Source organism: Papaver somniferum, chromosome 1 (genome assembly GCF_003573695.1).
Source record: "Papaver somniferum cultivar HN1 chromosome 1, ASM357369v1, whole genome shotgun sequence".
Lineage (NCBI taxonomy): Eukaryota > Viridiplantae > Streptophyta > Magnoliopsida > Ranunculales > Papaveraceae > Papaver > Papaver somniferum.
In genome coordinates this window covers 34,488,515-34,505,783 of record NC_039358.1, presented here as the reverse complement: position 1 = coordinate 34,505,783, position 17,269 = coordinate 34,488,515, and the positions used below count along the sequence as shown (strand labels likewise).

General features: G+C 34.0%; 1 protein-coding gene across 2 annotated transcripts; it reads left to right on the top strand.

Moving 5' to 3' along the window:
* The first annotated feature begins 10,413 nt into the window (after positions 1-10,413).
* On the top strand, positions 10,414-12,411 carry LOC113327537 (probable WRKY transcription factor 51). 2 transcript variants are annotated; one of them, XM_026574724.1, is made up of 3 exons: positions 10,414-10,798; positions 10,923-11,069; positions 11,647-12,411. In XM_026574724.1, the coding sequence occupies exons 1-3, from the start codon at positions 10,509-10,511 to the stop codon at positions 11,861-11,863; spliced, it is 654 nt and encodes a 217-aa protein (XP_026430509.1). In that variant the 5' UTR covers positions 10,414-10,508; the 3' UTR covers positions 11,864-12,411. The 2 variants fall into 2 exon arrangements, with proteins under 2 accessions (XP_026430509.1, XP_026430510.1); XM_026574725.1 differs by having other exon boundaries at positions 10,628-10,802.
* Positions 12,412-17,269: the final 4,858 nt, after the last annotated feature.

Below are 17,269 nucleotides of genomic sequence, written 5' to 3'. Positions count from 1 at the left end.
TAGGATGTTCTTCAGGAATATAAGTCCGGTTTATCAATTAGTTCATGTTCACCTTGATTTATCAAAAGACGGAACAAAACTTGTAGGTTTATCTGTGGGAGACATATTTATTTATTATCGTAGACTTTTCTGTGTGATACAAATTGTTTTATTGAAGTCTTCGACTTTGGGTCGTAGCAACTCTTGGTTGTGGGTGAGATCAGCTAAGGGAATCAAGTGCGTAGTATCCTGCTGGGATCAGAGACGTAAGGAGCGCAACTGTACCTTGAATCAAAGTGATATTGATTGGGGTTCAACTACAGTCCAGACCGAAGTTAGTTTGTAGTAGTCTAGTGTCTGTAGCGGCTTAATACAGTGTGGTGTTCAATCTGGACTAGGTCCCGGGTTTTTCTGCATTTGCGGTTTCCTCGTAAACAAAATTTCTGGTGTCTGTGTTATTTCTATTCCGCATTATATTTTGTTGTATAATTGAAATATCACAGGTTGTGCGTTGTATCGATCAATTGTGAAATCCAACCTTTGGTTGTTGATTGGAAATTGATTGATCCTTGGATATTGGTCTTTTGTACCATCCAAGTTTATATCTCTCTTGTATTTGATAAAGACTCGCAGATTTCTATTTGTTTGAGTATGATCAAATCGAGAGATAGAGATATTAACTCCTTGATATACTTTTTATTAAGATTGAGTCTGACTGTCTAGTTGATTCTCTTAAAAGTATATTCGAGTTAGTCCATACAGATTGCTAATCGAAATATTGGGTGTGGTTGTTTGACCCCTGCTTTTTCACATGTATATGCTGGACACAGGCTGGCCTGTGTGATGTCTATCTTTATATAGAGATTCTTACATCTCTTGTCTGTAACGTTCTATTCATTTAATACAACTCATTAATTCTTACCACTACCCATGCTGAATGGTATCTTTCTCTTGTCATTGGCGGAAACAAACCCTTTTAGACTTTTGTGAAACAAGAGTGTTGATGATGACACTTGCCATAAAAACTTAAAAGGAAACCTTAACTTCCCGTGTTTGAGATCTTATGGAAGTCCAAATTCAATTTGGATGTTGAGTACCTACCATAAGACTCTTTTTTTTCCCAAATTAATACATAATGGGGAGAAAACTCACATATTTCACACATATTTTATGCAAAAAATAAAAGAAAAAATAAATAAAATACGCACATATTTTTTTTTATATTTTCTCTACCTATTTAATATATTCGGGATCAAACATCCCAGCGGCGGGGCGAACCCCACGCACACCAAATTAAAAGAAAAGAAATGCTAGTTGCATAGCACGAGCACAAATATAGTTACTCTAAACACTTAAAGGATTAGACAAAAATGTCGAACGGTGAGGAAACCCTCGTTGCCTATTGGCTGAAATATAACTTTTGTGAAACGAGAATTCTAGTGAGGATACTTGGCAATATATGACTGACTTAAAAATTACAAACTCAAAATGAAAACTTAACTTACTGTGTTTGGAATTTTATGGAAATCTAAATTTAATTCCGAAGTCGATTACCTGCCATATTATGAATCTTCTTTTTCAAATTAATTAATACAGAAAGGAAAATAAAAAACAAAAAAAACAACTCACATATTTCACACAAATTTTCTACGAAATAAACGGGAAAATAGAAATAAAATCGCACAAATTTCTTTTTTTTCTCCACATATTTAATGCATCGATCTCTATGCTAGACCAAATCAAAAATGCATCACCACGGAGAGGAGCGAAGACTCGCGCTACCAAATCAAAATTATGGTTAAAAAAAAGAAAAAAAAAGACCAATACATAACACAGACACAAATCTAGTTTTCTTGTTAAAGCAAAAACCAAATATTCTGACAGTGATTCTAGAGAGACGGAAAAAACAAAACTCCCTAGAAACCTAATACATAAAAATAAGGTGGGAATGGCTTCCCGAAGCAAAGAGGCCCACGTTTTTGTATGTATGCTTTTGGGATAGTTTTTCTTTTTGCGATGTCCATACATCAATTTTGATATTTTAAATTCAATTCTTCCTTTAGGTTTCATCCCCGCTTGGTTCATAGTACTAAGATTTATATGTACAGAAACTGAACCAAAAGATCTGTTGCTTTCCTAGCATCTTGTTTGTTTGAAATTGATTTGCAGTATGAATATGGTATCGCAATTAACTCAGATGAATAAAATGTTTGTTTATTTGTTTTCCATATTTTTGATGTCTGGCTCAAGATTGAATTCAGCTCATACATATATCTCAGAGCTATTCTAGTCATGTGCGATATTAAACCCGTCCTGTTAAGCAAGTATCTAAATAGATTAAAAACTTGCAAATAACTTTGTTATTTGATTGATTTTCGGCTGAATACAGATGAGTCAATTAAGCCAGAAAAAACAATATGTGCCATTATCAATTCCTCTTATTAATTTTTTTTATGATTTTTATATACGCATATTAGAAAGGTAAAATACATGTGGAGATTGTATATCATTGACTTAAGGTGGGTAAATATTTTGATCAGTGAAACGTTTGTTGGTAGGTGTCACATGATGGCTTAGAATTTTCATGGGACATGACCCGCAATATTCTGTTGTTCAGTGAATCATCTTCACTCACAAGTATTCAGCCTTGTACACTTGCATCAAACCATGCATATGTCTTCACTCTTAAGGTTTTACGTAACAGAAGTCTTACTTCTTTTCTCTCTAACTATTTATGCTCACATAAGTATAAAAGGTTTGCGATGCATCAAATCCATTTGACAATCTCACACAAATCAAAAACCTAATCAACACAAATACATATTGAAACAAATCCATTTTATTGGACTAAAGAAAGATTACAAAACTTTTCCATCACATGGACCAAAACAGGCCATTCACCCATTTGGTGAATACCTAACTCTCTCTACAAATTAGTGGTTCTTCTCTTAAAAGGAACAACACCAACATTATTGATTTAAATGCTATTTATATTACTAGGATCAGGCCAAAAATTTTGTGAAACCATTTGCACAAGCCTTGGACAACGAAGTGTCCAAGGGGAAGTTTCCATAACCGCCTAAAGTGTGCATAACTGACTAGCCTCTTCTAATTTGTGCCACTTCATGCCAAACCTATCCAAAACGGTTATGGACACTCTAATATGGTTATAAACAAACTTTATAATGGTTCCAACTTGTATCACTTCATTGGCATGCTCGCAAATCCAATAACCAACATTTAAGCCATAATGCACCACCTTTACGCCACTTTTGTGCACCACTGCATATGACCTTGATCTGAACTTTCTAGGAAGCTTTAGCTAATCCAACTTCATGCCAACATGCTTCCCCAACTAATACCAATATGCGTAATTCTTTCTTTACTTAGCCAATTGCTCTGTACAAGCTTTGAAATACCTTGGACTAATGCATAGGCTAACTCTTAGCCTATTCCTCACTCTTGCATCTCCTTGAGTTCGGGCCAACTCAATTCTACGAATATGCATCAGTGCCAACATCGCATGTTGCCTTTGTCAACTTGGCCTTCCTTGTCTTCCTCAAGGAAGCTTTATTGTGTCGGAAAATAACTTTATTACTTGGCCACTGACTTTACAGTGTAGCGCCACCTTGGTACTTTACTATCCCTGCAGGGTTCTTCTATCGTAGCTCTTCATAGTCTATGCAGTGTAGCGCCATCCTGGCTGAACACTAACTAGGCCGACTATGTTGTATTGCGCCATCTTGGCGTTTCACTAGCCTGACCTATAATATGAGGGGACCTTCCCTTTTACCTTCTTAATTAAATTTGTCAACTTCATTTGACTAATTGTCATTTTTAATTTAAATATAAGACATTGTTCTAATGATGTTACCTTCTTATTTTGACAATATATGAAAACTAATTTAAAGATAATATCATTGAATATGATTGTTTTTATATATATTTAAAAAACAAAAACACTTTTTCCACATGTAATTTAGACTATTTAGTCACAGATCATTTTGAATATCAACATGTGGTAATTAACACCTGAAATTCCATCTTAAAACTTCCCAGTGAAATGTGTTTGAAGGAAAATATCTAAATTTACGTAGGATGCACTTTCAACTCCCCTCTTATCCAATCCCAACTTAAAACATTGAGGTACCAAAATACACCACCAAATGTATGGACAAACTTAAATATAATTCCGACAGTTCAACTTAATGAATCCCAATCAAGGAATAATATTTAGAGTTATATATCTTTCTCTCACAATCAGAAAGTTTACAAAGACAAGTCCATGAACCTGATTTGCGTGTGAGAGTACTTGGATGATTTCAAGATCAATTTCCAAGTATCAATCAAGTCGTATCCAGCGAACAAGGATGAATGCATCTATTTTGATTGATTAACGTTCAACCTGTGATATTTCAATATAATGCGGAAAAAAAGAAAATAACAAAAACACCAGAATTTTTATTAACGAGAAAACCGCAAATGCATAAAACCCCCGGACCTAGTCCATATTTAACACTGAACCATATTAAGCCTCTATATACACTGGCCTACTACCAATTAACTTCATACTGGAATATAGTTGAGACCGAATTAAACCCTCACAATAATTCAGTTGCAGTCGCGCTCCTTATACCTCTTGAATTCCAGCAGGACTCTGCGCAACTAATTCCCTTAGATGACGTCCTTTACAACATAAGAGTTTCTTCAACTCAATCTCCCCCCCCCCCCAGATAAGCTTATATGTGTGATTTCTTTTTTAATCGTAGATCAAGGTGAGATTGGAAATCGATAGCAATAGAAAAAGTCTAGCTAACATCAAAATTCGGATTTATGCTTTCGAAGAGCAACCTAGATTATTATTCACCCCACAAATATTAAACTTGTGGAATCAACAAAGCCTGAGACGAAGAGAACTTTGATGATTTATACCTATCTTGATTTATGGATCAAGCTCAACAACCAAATCAAGATAGGGATACTCGATCTATCAAGATAAATAATAGCTCACGAATCCCTGTGAAATCTTTGTAGTCTCCAAACCCTAAAAGGATTTTAAGAATAAGATGACTATATTTTACAGCTAGGACACCAAAAAGTAGTGTGAGGATTAAAACATCCCAGTTTTTTGAGGTTCCCCTTTTATAAACATTCAAAGCATAGGTTGCTTTAGGTTTAAGCTAAGATATATTTGGTACCGAGCAAACAATATCCACTGTTAGATGAATCTTTGAATATGATTAACATAACAAGATATACATTCTGGTTAGGATGAAATGTAACCGAGTCGTGTACAAAGACCACGCTCATGAATGGTTAGCCGAAACTATCCAACTGAACTATCAGCTTGAGCATATTCGTATAATACTTAAGACTTTACCTTGAGTCACAATTATGTGATCAAATATGTCTATAGTGTTTTTAGAGATTATTCAAATGCTATTTATCTCGGAGAAATAATTTTATGTGCATATGAATTTGATCGAAATGGTAAGCAGGAGTACTAGGTACATATACTTAACATGTTCGTGAACAGCTATGGCATGGAACGTGTACCGGTATGTATATCTTTAAGACATAACCGAGTTCCGGGGTTCACAAAACTATTTCGGCATGCGTACAGGTATGTATACCATACCGGTTCTTAGACCAAAAGTTCTTTTCAGTACGCGTACTGGTTTTTGTACCGATCTGGGTTCATGAGTTCACAGACTTTTTAAGGTGTGCATACTGCTTCTGTCGACATATAGCTAATCCAGTACGTGTAATGGTACATGTACTCCAGCTCCGGACCTCAGCAGTATTTCCAGTTCGTAAGACCGGTATGCATACTGTCCTATATCTGAAATTACAGTAGTTCTATATTTCTCCTTAAATCAATTCGAAACATTCCCAAATAACATCAATGACACATATCATTGTTCTAGGATATTTTCGAATGATAATCTTGAATCACGATTTAGATTACGAATAATAAATTGTCATTAACGGAAATTCATCAAGTATGAACAAATGTTTATTAAGCTTAGTCATATATTTCAAGGACTAATTACCATATAAACTTGACTCGAAATATTGATGTGCGTAGTTATGCGACAACGTCTCATAGATAGAAAAATGAATATAACTTGAGAAATAGGTGGTCCAGTCTTCCCTTTCCTAGCGGTTGATCCAAAATAAATATGTTTTTATTTTTTTGAAGAAGTTATTCAAAAGTTTCAGTTGATATTTTCCTTCAAATGGTAGAACGAAATGATGACTTTCGTGATGTGCGTTTCTCAACTACACTTCTATCATAATCCGAGACTTAACTAATTGTAGACTAGAAATCAAGATATAGTTTTGACAACTAAGTTTGACAACAAGCATGAGATAGAAACACTTGTGAGTACGATAGAGCAATGCTCTAACACTAACTTCTTAAGATAATCTTTAGACTACATGGTCTAGTTGTGGATAGAGGATGTTAAATCCAATGTCTAGAACTTGACATTCACATAGAGAATGTGACCCCGTCCTACATAATTGTTAAAACCAATTTTTATACCAATAAATAGGTTCTAACATGTTTCTACGGTAGTCCTTATCCTAGTAATAGGAATATTGCTTGGGACTATTTGGAAGAGATATGAAATCAAATAAAATTCCATGGATAGTAACAAGAGATTCTAACATGATTTTCGATCAATTTGAAAAATTATGGAGGTTTACCTTTTAAAAACATTGACTTTGCATACTATTATAAGAACATTAAAAAGAGTAGGGTTGTATGATTTAGGATTCAGTGGTCACGCTCACTTGGAATAATCATAGGAAAGGTTTAAATAATATTCAAGAAAGACTCCACAGAGTTGTCCAAAATGCAAATTGGAATTTACAATTCCGTAATGCAAAACTCTCATATCTGGTGGCATTGGGATATGGCCACTGCTTTATCCTTCCTTCTTTAGATAAAATGTTTTTTAAAGTAATTTGGGTCTTCAAATACTAAGATACTGGGGAAAAGTAAGCTTCATGCGTATAAATTATTAGAGTTTCTTGGAGTAACTCTCTAGACCCCGATCCATCCATAACCTTAGTCAGTAACCTAAAATATTTAGGAATTAATCTCCTTGAATGGAAAATAAAACATTTATGGACTCCCATAGAAAATTTCAAACTACTCAAAGAAATATAAAGACTTAAATCTAATAAACCAACTGACTATGTGGTAAGAGTCTTATTAGAAAACCTCTACGACTCTCAGAAAACTATAGACAAACAACAATCCAGATATAACACAATGTAACTAGGAGAAAAAAAAATACCAAATACTTCCATATTACTCTTAAAAGTAGAATGGAATAACATAGGATGTCTTAAAAACGACCAAAACATATATAGTGACACATAATTATAGACTTGAGATAATCCAAATAATATCTAACTACTTTCAAACTTTGTTTAATGCTAGAAAATATCTGAATAAACATGGTAGAATAGTTTTGATCAGAAGTTCACTTGAGAGTCTAGTAGTTTATTTCATGTTTCTTCACTATCTCCCAGCTTCAGTGTCGAAGATATTGAACACAATTATGAGAGAAATTTATCTGAGGAGAAGATGACGATAAGAAGAAGATGAGAACGATCTCATAGAAGAAAATTCGTAAACTAAAAATAAAAGGTGGCTTGGGGATCAGGAATTTGAGGTTAGTGAACAATGTTTTATTGGCCAAGCGACATGGGAGGTACTGCAAGGACAAGACTGCGTTGTGGAGGCGTAATATTTGTGAAAAAAATAAAGAAGAGGAGAACTGCCTAGTGTTGCTGCAGGTTAGATATCCTATTGGGATAAGTATGAGTTTTTCTTTGACTCTGTGTCTATTCAGGTTAAAGATGGCATGGAAGATCTATTCGATTTTGGCATGACTGGTGGGATGAGAAAAAGGCTTTTAAAGACAAGTATCCGATACTTTATAAATTGAGCATGCCGAAGTTTAAGTCTGTGGCATTGATGATGACTTGTGGGTGGAATTTTCAGTTCTCTAGGGAGTTAAGAGGATAAATCTATTAGAGATATGATATTGGAAACGTGAATCTGGTTCAAGGGCACTAGGTCCTGAGTTTTTCTGCATTGCGGTTTCCTCGTTAACAAAATCTTGTATGTATTATTTATTTACTTCTGCATTATAAATGTTATTATAATTAAGTAAATAATACTATTTTGCTTTAATACGAATTACTTGACATTGATCAAATAGTCAATCGGCTTTATTACCGTAATATTGTCAAGTAAATATCAAGTTGTCGTATTGTCTCGACTGTTTTCCATAGACGATCACACTTGGTATTAGATTTATAAGTTGATATTAAACGATTGTGGTGTATTTGGGTACCTTCGTCTTTTCAAATTGGAGAGAAGCGGATTCAGTGGTGTGTCACAGGTGCAGAATTTACTATTCTAGTAAATTGTGAAGCTACAAATAGGATTACACCTTCTAAAGGTATAAGGAAAGGTAACCCTTTGTCACATTTCCTTTTTCTCCTGGTAGTGGAGTTTTTTTCTATGTTAATCAACGAAGAAGTTGCTCAAGATAAAATTGGCGGCTTTCAAGTTATAGAGGGTGAAATTTTGTGGTTTCTCACTTACAATTTGCTTATTAGGTTTGAAATTAAGACGACCATCTACCCTTTGAATATCAGCCATTGAAATTTAACGGATGAAATTAAGATTGGTAGAGGGTGAGGTTTGCTATCACGAATTGCGTTCATTTTTTGTAGGAATGTAGAGTCTTATAAGAGGAACATTATCATCAAAATATTACACTTAAATTCATTATTGTTTGGGTTTTGCGGAGAAAATGACGCAAATTATGTCCGACCTTGTCCATCTAAGAGTGTCCATGGACCCTACATCTTCTTATAATATATCATCTGCAAAACAATATAAATAAAATACTACTATAATATTCTTTATCCATCAAAAATAAATATATGAATAAGTTGATTATTTGATATTTTTTTTTTGACACAATCCGCGGGCGACGGAATTCGAACCTCTGACCTAACAACTCGAGAGTTCGTCCCTGACCAACTGAGCTAGCCCTAGTTGGTTATATTTAGTCTATTTTTCACTTGTAATTTTCTCAATCAAAATAATCTAGAAGGAGTAGTAGTATGTTAAGTAAGTTGTTCTCATCTCTTTGGTCAAATTTGTGCTAGTTAGCCTAAAAACCTTACTTTCAAATTTTATTTGATATCTTTAGTACATCATATGCATGTAGTTTATTATTTAAGTACATCATATGCATGTAGTTTATTAACATAAGCACATTTTGACAATGTCTGCCGTGGTGGCCACAACAATAACATTGGACCTAGATAAAAGAACGCATGCTTCCAAAAATAAAAATAAATAAAAGACCCAACATGGACCACAAATTTATTTTGCTCAAGATAGTAACAGGTCTCTCATAGCAAATCTTATACATCTTTTGGCAAATCCCAGCTCTTATAAGACTCTCTCAAAAATGATTTTTTTCTAAGACTTTTTCTGAGACAACTTTAACTGTATTTTTCAAATCCGAGTTCCGCAAATCTATGACATTCACGATTTATACCAAACCACGTTACCAAAAAAGATTTCACAAATTTTTTGTGGAATTTTTTCTTCAGCCAGCTTAGAAAATATATATATATAAGTTATGAAAAAACACATATGGTTAGCCTTTTATTAATTAAAATTTGATTATTGTTCTGAACTTTTGTACTAACGTGCACACAAAATATCATAATTTGAATTGTGTGTTCCCTTTCTTCTGATCAGAAGAAACTGCTTATTTTTCAACACTAGCATTATGACCTTGACTCTTCTTCATCGAAGAAAAAGAGGTATGGACTATCCAAACTCTTATGAGTATAATAAAACATTACAGCCTCTCATGCTGTCATGCATACATAGTGTACCCTAGATATCATAATCCGAACCCTTGGAGTGCTCGTTTTCTACGTTTCCCGTACAAGCAACATTCACAGAACCACAGTCAAACTTAACTGTCGATTGACTCGACACTAGCATTTTGAGTTGACCTTGACTCTCAGCAAACTCCCTTTACCCACCTAAACCCCTGTACTCCTCTGTAGTACAATCAATATTCCCCTAGCACACCACCAATGTGCTTTATTTTTATTTTTTCACTCTCAAAGCACCAATGATAAGACAGCAATTGATAATTAGAGCAGTGTCCCTATCAATGTTATCATCAAACGTCACCCTTGCAACGTCACGAAATGCAAGGTGGCAACAAACTATTCGTCCACGTGTCCTCAATGAACCTTCCTGACAAACTATTCGTCCATTGGAGTTTGAATGGTTTCCAAGAAACCACCATGAACACTTGAAGGTATTATAAGAGCAAAAAATCAAATGACCACTTCAAGGAAACTACACTCATACTTTACTAAACAATAAAAACCAAGAGAGGTCTTGCTTCTCTACTTCAAATTTTTATTCATTCACTACTATCTGATCAAGTAGTTTCACCACAACTATGTCTATTGATCAATTTAGTTTTCCACAAAGAAATAACTTCTTTGTTAATCATGAAGAAAATCATAGTAAAGTTCATGATGCTAACCCTAATTACACTGCTTATCTTATGAATAACAATTTAGATTTATCGGATTTCGAAGTTTCCGATTATTTTTTGCTCGAGCATGGGTCGCAGGACGAGTCTACGTCGACCCTAACCGGAAGCAATTCGTTGCCTAGTCCCATTTTGCCAAGTTTGACTGATGATCCGGTTGTAAGCAATGGGAGTACACCGACAAGTAGTAACATGCAAGTACTAATTATCATAAGACTAATTAGTTTCATTAGTTTAAGACAGTTCGGTAATTTTAGTTGTATGCCAGTTGACAGTTTTTGTTATAATGATGTTATGTTTTCTTGCTTAATTATTCAGGAAATGCAAAGGTGTGGCGAAGAAAAACAAGGCGGATGGACGGCATAGGATCGCGTTTCGAACGAAATCAGAGGTGGAGATCTTGGATGATGGATTCAAATGGAGGAAGTACGGGAAAAAGGCGGTAAAGGACAGTCCTAATCCAAGGTAATTCGTCTAGCAATTAAATTAATTCAAGTAACACACAAATATACCACAATTAACTTATTACTGTAATTCTTGATAAACATGATTAGCATATGCACTCAATTTAATTGCTAATCTATCCAAATGGCTTTTGGAGACTAGCAATGGCTGCTATGACAGTTGGTTATAAAGTAAGATTATCTGTTGATGATAGATAATTTTTTTTTGTCAACTACTAATATTGGTTTTTTGTTCTTAGAGTACCAATCAAATTATTGATGCACAAACATTCTTATCTCTAGCTAAACCCAATAGATGAGTTTGATTTTTTAGTGGTTGTACAGTTATGGCCAAACAAATTCCCCAATGCCTTTACATATCAAACCCAAACGAAAAATAAAGATCATTAAAAGCTATTTTTGTTTTCTCATTTTTTGTATTTCAACAAAAGATATGAGCATTTTGTTACATGTAAGATGTAACCTTACTATTTTGAATTAACCTTAATTACTGTTTTAGTCTAGCTAAATGATTTACTAATGTTTTGGTCTAATATATTTTGTGGATATTAATCATGATTTGATTGCTTCCAACGCAGGAACTACTACCGTTGTTCAAGTGTAGGATGCACTGTGAAAAAAAGAGTAGAAAGAGATGGAGAAGATTCAAGTTATGTGATAACAACTTATGAAAATGTTCACAACCATGAAAGTCCTTCTGTTGTTTACTACAATGAAATTCCGTTAATGGTTCCTAATGGCTGGACTCTCCATCAACAATCATCTAATGCTTCCTCTTCGTCATCCTTTCCGTAGTTAAGCCGTCTTTACTTTCACAGTTCTATCTCGATCATTAATATTATGTTCACTTGAAGAGATGCTGCAACATACCTTTTTATACACAGTTTGGGACGCGATGACACTGAATTTGGTCAAGGGCCGATTTCGCCTTACCAAATTCTCAGTGTCATTCCCATTCCCTAGTTTTAGGGTGACTTTCATGAAGCATGATGACACAATGAGGAGAATATCAAGTCGCAAGTCCTTCTAAAGTGTGGCGCACAATGGATAGCCGCCCTCTTTAGCTTTATAAATTATTAGATTAAATTTTATAATACATGGAAACTACGTAGTTGTTGTTGTGTACGCTAATATCCTAATATTTATAATTTGGAGGCTGATTAAAGTTATTTGTTTGGCTACTATATCCTTCCAGACTTCAATGTTGAATTCCGGGAAGTTGTAATATTGTTGGTGTTTGCTGTTATCATGCATTTGAAAGCATAACTACATAACGAGCATACACTTGTAAACTACCAAATTTTATATCTATTCATATGTATTTTTTTTAATAGAAAATATGATTTTATATTAATCATTCAAATTGGTGAACATAGAGTTTTTCTCTCATAATAGCTAATAATATCCACTCACGAGGATCATTTTCCCAACTAGTACGAATGGACATACTGACTGCATCTTTTGTTAGTAGATCAGCCACACAATTTATTTCTCTCGATACATAAGTGATCATCCAGTTATTAAAATACTTAAAGACACTCAAGACAGTCTCTGACTATAGAATTATTTCGCCATTTGACAACTCCAGCTTTTCCATTTAAAGCAACCACAACATTTCTGCAATCCCCTTCAACATGAAGATCTGATATTCCTTTGCTTCAGCTTTCTCTGGATTGTCTGCTACTGCTGGGATACACCAGGCTCCTTTGAAGGCACCTGCATTGTTACGTATAATTAGTCCAGTTCCCATACACTTATTTTCTTTGCAAAAAGAGGCATCAAAATTAATTTTAATGAAACTGCCCAAGGGAGACTGCCATTGCACCATAGCTCCATCCCTTGCATTCTGTCTCTTTCTATTAGTTTGCTTTATTAAGTTATCATTTCATTCTAGAATTTATTTCTTAATCTGCTGAACTATTTGATTAACCTGTATCCGAGCATTGTCAAAAACAACAACACATCTTAATTTCCAAATATGCCATAAGACATGTCCTATACATACTAGCATAGTAGTGTTAGGCATTCTACTATTATGAGAACCATTACTAAACCAACTACTTATCCAATCAACCAAATCTGTATCAGAGACCATATTCATCATAGTAACTTCCATAGATTCCCATACCTTCTTAGGAAAATTACATTCTAAGAAAAGATGTTCCACAATTTCTATTGTTGTATTATAGAGAGGACAAGTAGAGACAACATCATGCATATGCCTAGAAATTCCAGCTCTCACAGGTAAACAACCATGAACTATTTTCCACAAGAAATGCAAAATTCTTTGTGGGAATTTCATTTTTCAGAAAATATTCCAAGGAAAATTAACAGGTCCATCTGAACTGGATGAATTCATATTACTCTCATTATTAACCACCATGTAGGCAGATTTAACAGTGAATAAACCATTAGCATTAGGTTTCCAGATTCACTTATCTTCACCACATATGAGAATCCTAATTTTTATGATCTCATTGACAGTATCATTGTCAAACAAAGCATTAAGAATATCCATGTTCCACCTATTGCTATTTGGAATAATTAGCTGATCAACAGTGTTCATATTATTGGACTGAAACCTAGTGGAGAGAGTAGAAGACATATTTGGCACCCAAATATATTTACAAATGAAAATGTTCCTACCATTACCTACTTCCCAACAATAGTGTCTTCTAATAACATCTAGTCCTCTGCAGATTCCTGTCCATATCCAGCTGCCATTAGTGTTAGTACTATGAAGAGGATTATGATCTGGAAAATACTTATGACTAAGCATTTTAACCCATTCAACATCAGTTTCAGTTAACATTCTCCATGCAAGCTTTGGAAGGAGAGCACTGTTTAACTCAGTAGTTTTCTTAATATTTAATCCACCTAAAGCCTTAGATTTAGCAACATTGTCCCATTTTTTTTTAACAAAAAGCCCTTTCCCCCCTTGTTTTTTATTCCACCAAAAGTTTCTTTGGATGCTATCTAACTTATCAGTCAGTTTCTTAGGCATAGAAAAAACTGCTAAATGATGTGAGGCTAAAGTTCCTAAAACAGATTGCACCATAACAATTCTAGTAGGTTGATTCATATTCTTACCTTTCCATCTAGATAATCTGTCCTGAAATTTCTCTGGAAGATGACTAAAGGTCTCCATTTTATTTTGCTGAATTAGAATAGGTACACCTAATTACTTATCTTTAAGACCTAGAGTCTTAATGTTAAGAATACTAGTAATTTCATTCTTAACATGACTATCCATTTTAGGGATAAAGGCCATACCTGATTTCTCAAAATTGATGGACTCTCCACTATACTTACTGAAGTTCTTTACTATGAAGCACATACACTTAAAGACCGGTGACGTATCCGTGCCAGATACTTGGGGACACTTGGGGATACATATCAGATACTCCATTTTAAATATCCCTTTTTATTAATTATGAAAAGGGTAGGGGATACTCTCGGACACTCTGAGAGGGGATACTTCATATTATATAATTGGAGCATATATAATTTTTATTATTGGAAAAAAATTGGAGCATATATAATTTTATCCATTCAATGAAGTGAAACAAGATTGTACCCCAACGTGCCGAGGATTTATTGTTTGTTTTATGGTAATATTCATATTCTTTCACGAAAAAGCGAAAATTATACGAAAGGATAAAGTAGAATGTGGGCGAGCGAGATGTTAGAAAGCTTTTATCTATTTCATTTTAATATTCCATTAAGTATCTAAGATTTTTTTTTAATTTTATGTGATTCTTTTTACTAAAATGAATATAAAATTAAATGATTTTAAAAAATACACGTATCCTGTATCCTCATTTTTAAAAAATTGAAGAAACCCCGTATCAGTATCCCAGTATCCGTATCCCCGTATCAGTATCCGTGCTTTATAGGTTCTTTATGATGTTATCCAAAGTCCTAGATCCTTGAGGATTGGGTTTAGAAAAAATAAGACAGCCATCTGCAAAAAACAGATGACTAATAACTGGACTAGAAGTAGAAACTTTGATACCCTGTAACACTCCATCATGTTCAGCTTTGACCATTAGTCTAGAAAAACAGTCCATAACAATAATAAAGAGATAGGGAGATAAGGGATCTCCCTACCTAAGACCCCTTGTTGGATAGAAAACTTCACCTGGAGAGACATTCAGTAGCACTAAAGCTGAAATAGTAGAGATACATTCAAAAATCATATCACACCAATCTCTATGAAAACCAAGTTTCCTAAGGATATTAATCAAAAAACCCCAGTCAATCCTGACAAATGCTTTTGACATATCGAGTTTGACAGCCATTAAACCTTTCATAGCTTTACATTTTTTCATGGAATCAACTAGTTCATGGGAAATAACAATATTGTCAGTTATTTGCCTAGAAGTAAGAAAAGAAGGTTGGTAAGGGATAATGAATTTATCCACAACCCTCTTAAGTCTACTAGCAAGAAGCTTACTAATAATCTTATAAGTTACATTACTTAGGCTTATTGATCTGAAATCTTGAGGTGTTTTAGGTCCATTGTTCTTAGGAATTAGACTAATGAAAGAATGATTCTTCTGTTTTAAAAGATGTTTAGATAAAAAAGCTTGGACCATCTTAACAGTATCATCACCCACTACATGCCACATTTTTCGATAAAAACCTGGAGGATATCCATCAGGACCAGGAGTAGTCAAAGGTTGCATTTGGAAAAGAGTATTTCTAATCTCCTCACTAGTACGGATTTTAGTAAGCATATCATTTTCTTCATTAGTTATACAAGGTACAATATCACAAAGAAAATCATCAGAATTTGGAGGATTTGTAGACCTACTAACATCAGAGAAATGATTCCTTAGTTCACTAGCAATGCATTTCCTATGAGTAATCCAAACACCTGTATCAGATTGTAAAGTCTCAATATGGGTCCCTCTTTTCCTATATTTGACCTTATCATGCAAATATTTGGTATTTCTGTCATCACAAGATATAACATTCTTCCTAGATCTTTGCAAGTAATAATCACGTTTAACTTGGTACCAATAGTCCAACTTATTTTCTAGTTCTTTTAACATACTACTGACATTAATAAAACAATTATTTTGGGCAAGAATATTTATCTGAGACTGAATATCTCTAATTTGAGTTTGAAAAGTACCAAATTTATTATGATTCCAATCCTTAAGAATGAACTTTACATTCTTGAGACACCTAGTGAGCCTAAAAGCATGAGAACCATTTTCATTAGACCTCCAGTTATTTTCAATAAGCTCAACACAAGAAAAATCAGAAAACCAACATTTGTTAAACCTATAGGGTTTACTAGTATCATTTACCTCTCTGTCACAAACTAAAAAAATAGGAAAATGATTACTAACATGAGGAAATAGATGATACACCACACAGTTGTGGAAAAAATTGAACCATTTACCATTACACAAATCCCTATCCAGCCTTTCTAAGATCAAATTAGGGCGCTTCTCTTATTAGATCAGGTATAAGGATTTCCAATATAAGCAACATTAGAGAGATTCAAATTATTAAAATGATAATTCACAAAGTCTAGATCAGTCTGACTAGGATTATTACCTCCTAATTTATCTTCTCTAGTAGTGATGAAATTAAGATCACCTACTACAACCCAAGGACAGTCAAAACCACTAGCAAGCCTGTAGAGGAATTCCCATTGATCAGTAATGCCTTCCTGATTTAGGTCTCCATACATTAAAATAATCATAGTTTTATCACTGCTAGCATTGATCTGAGTATGACAAACAATAAAATTGTTATTTGCATCAACAATGTCAAGAATAATTCCATCTTTCCACAGAAGGAAAATACCATCAGAAGCTCCTATAGGGTTAACATAGCAGTAGTTCATAAAGCCTAAATTCTGTTTATATCTAATCATATTCTTATCATGATTTTTTGTCTCAGCTAAGAAGACTAAGTCTGGGTCATTAGATTTAACTAAATCACTAAGATGATATCTAGTGAATTTATTTCCATAACCCTGCACATTCCAAGACAACACTTTCATGGTGAAACAATTAGTTATATCCCAGGAAGTAAACTGCAAAAAGGTATTAGAATTCAGATTATAGGTTTGAAAATACCTAATTAGGGGACTAAAGTCAAAATCCCCAAAATAGGTTTTAGAATCAAAATTTTAGGATCAAAATCCCTGAAATTAGGTTTTAGAATCAAAATTTTAAAACT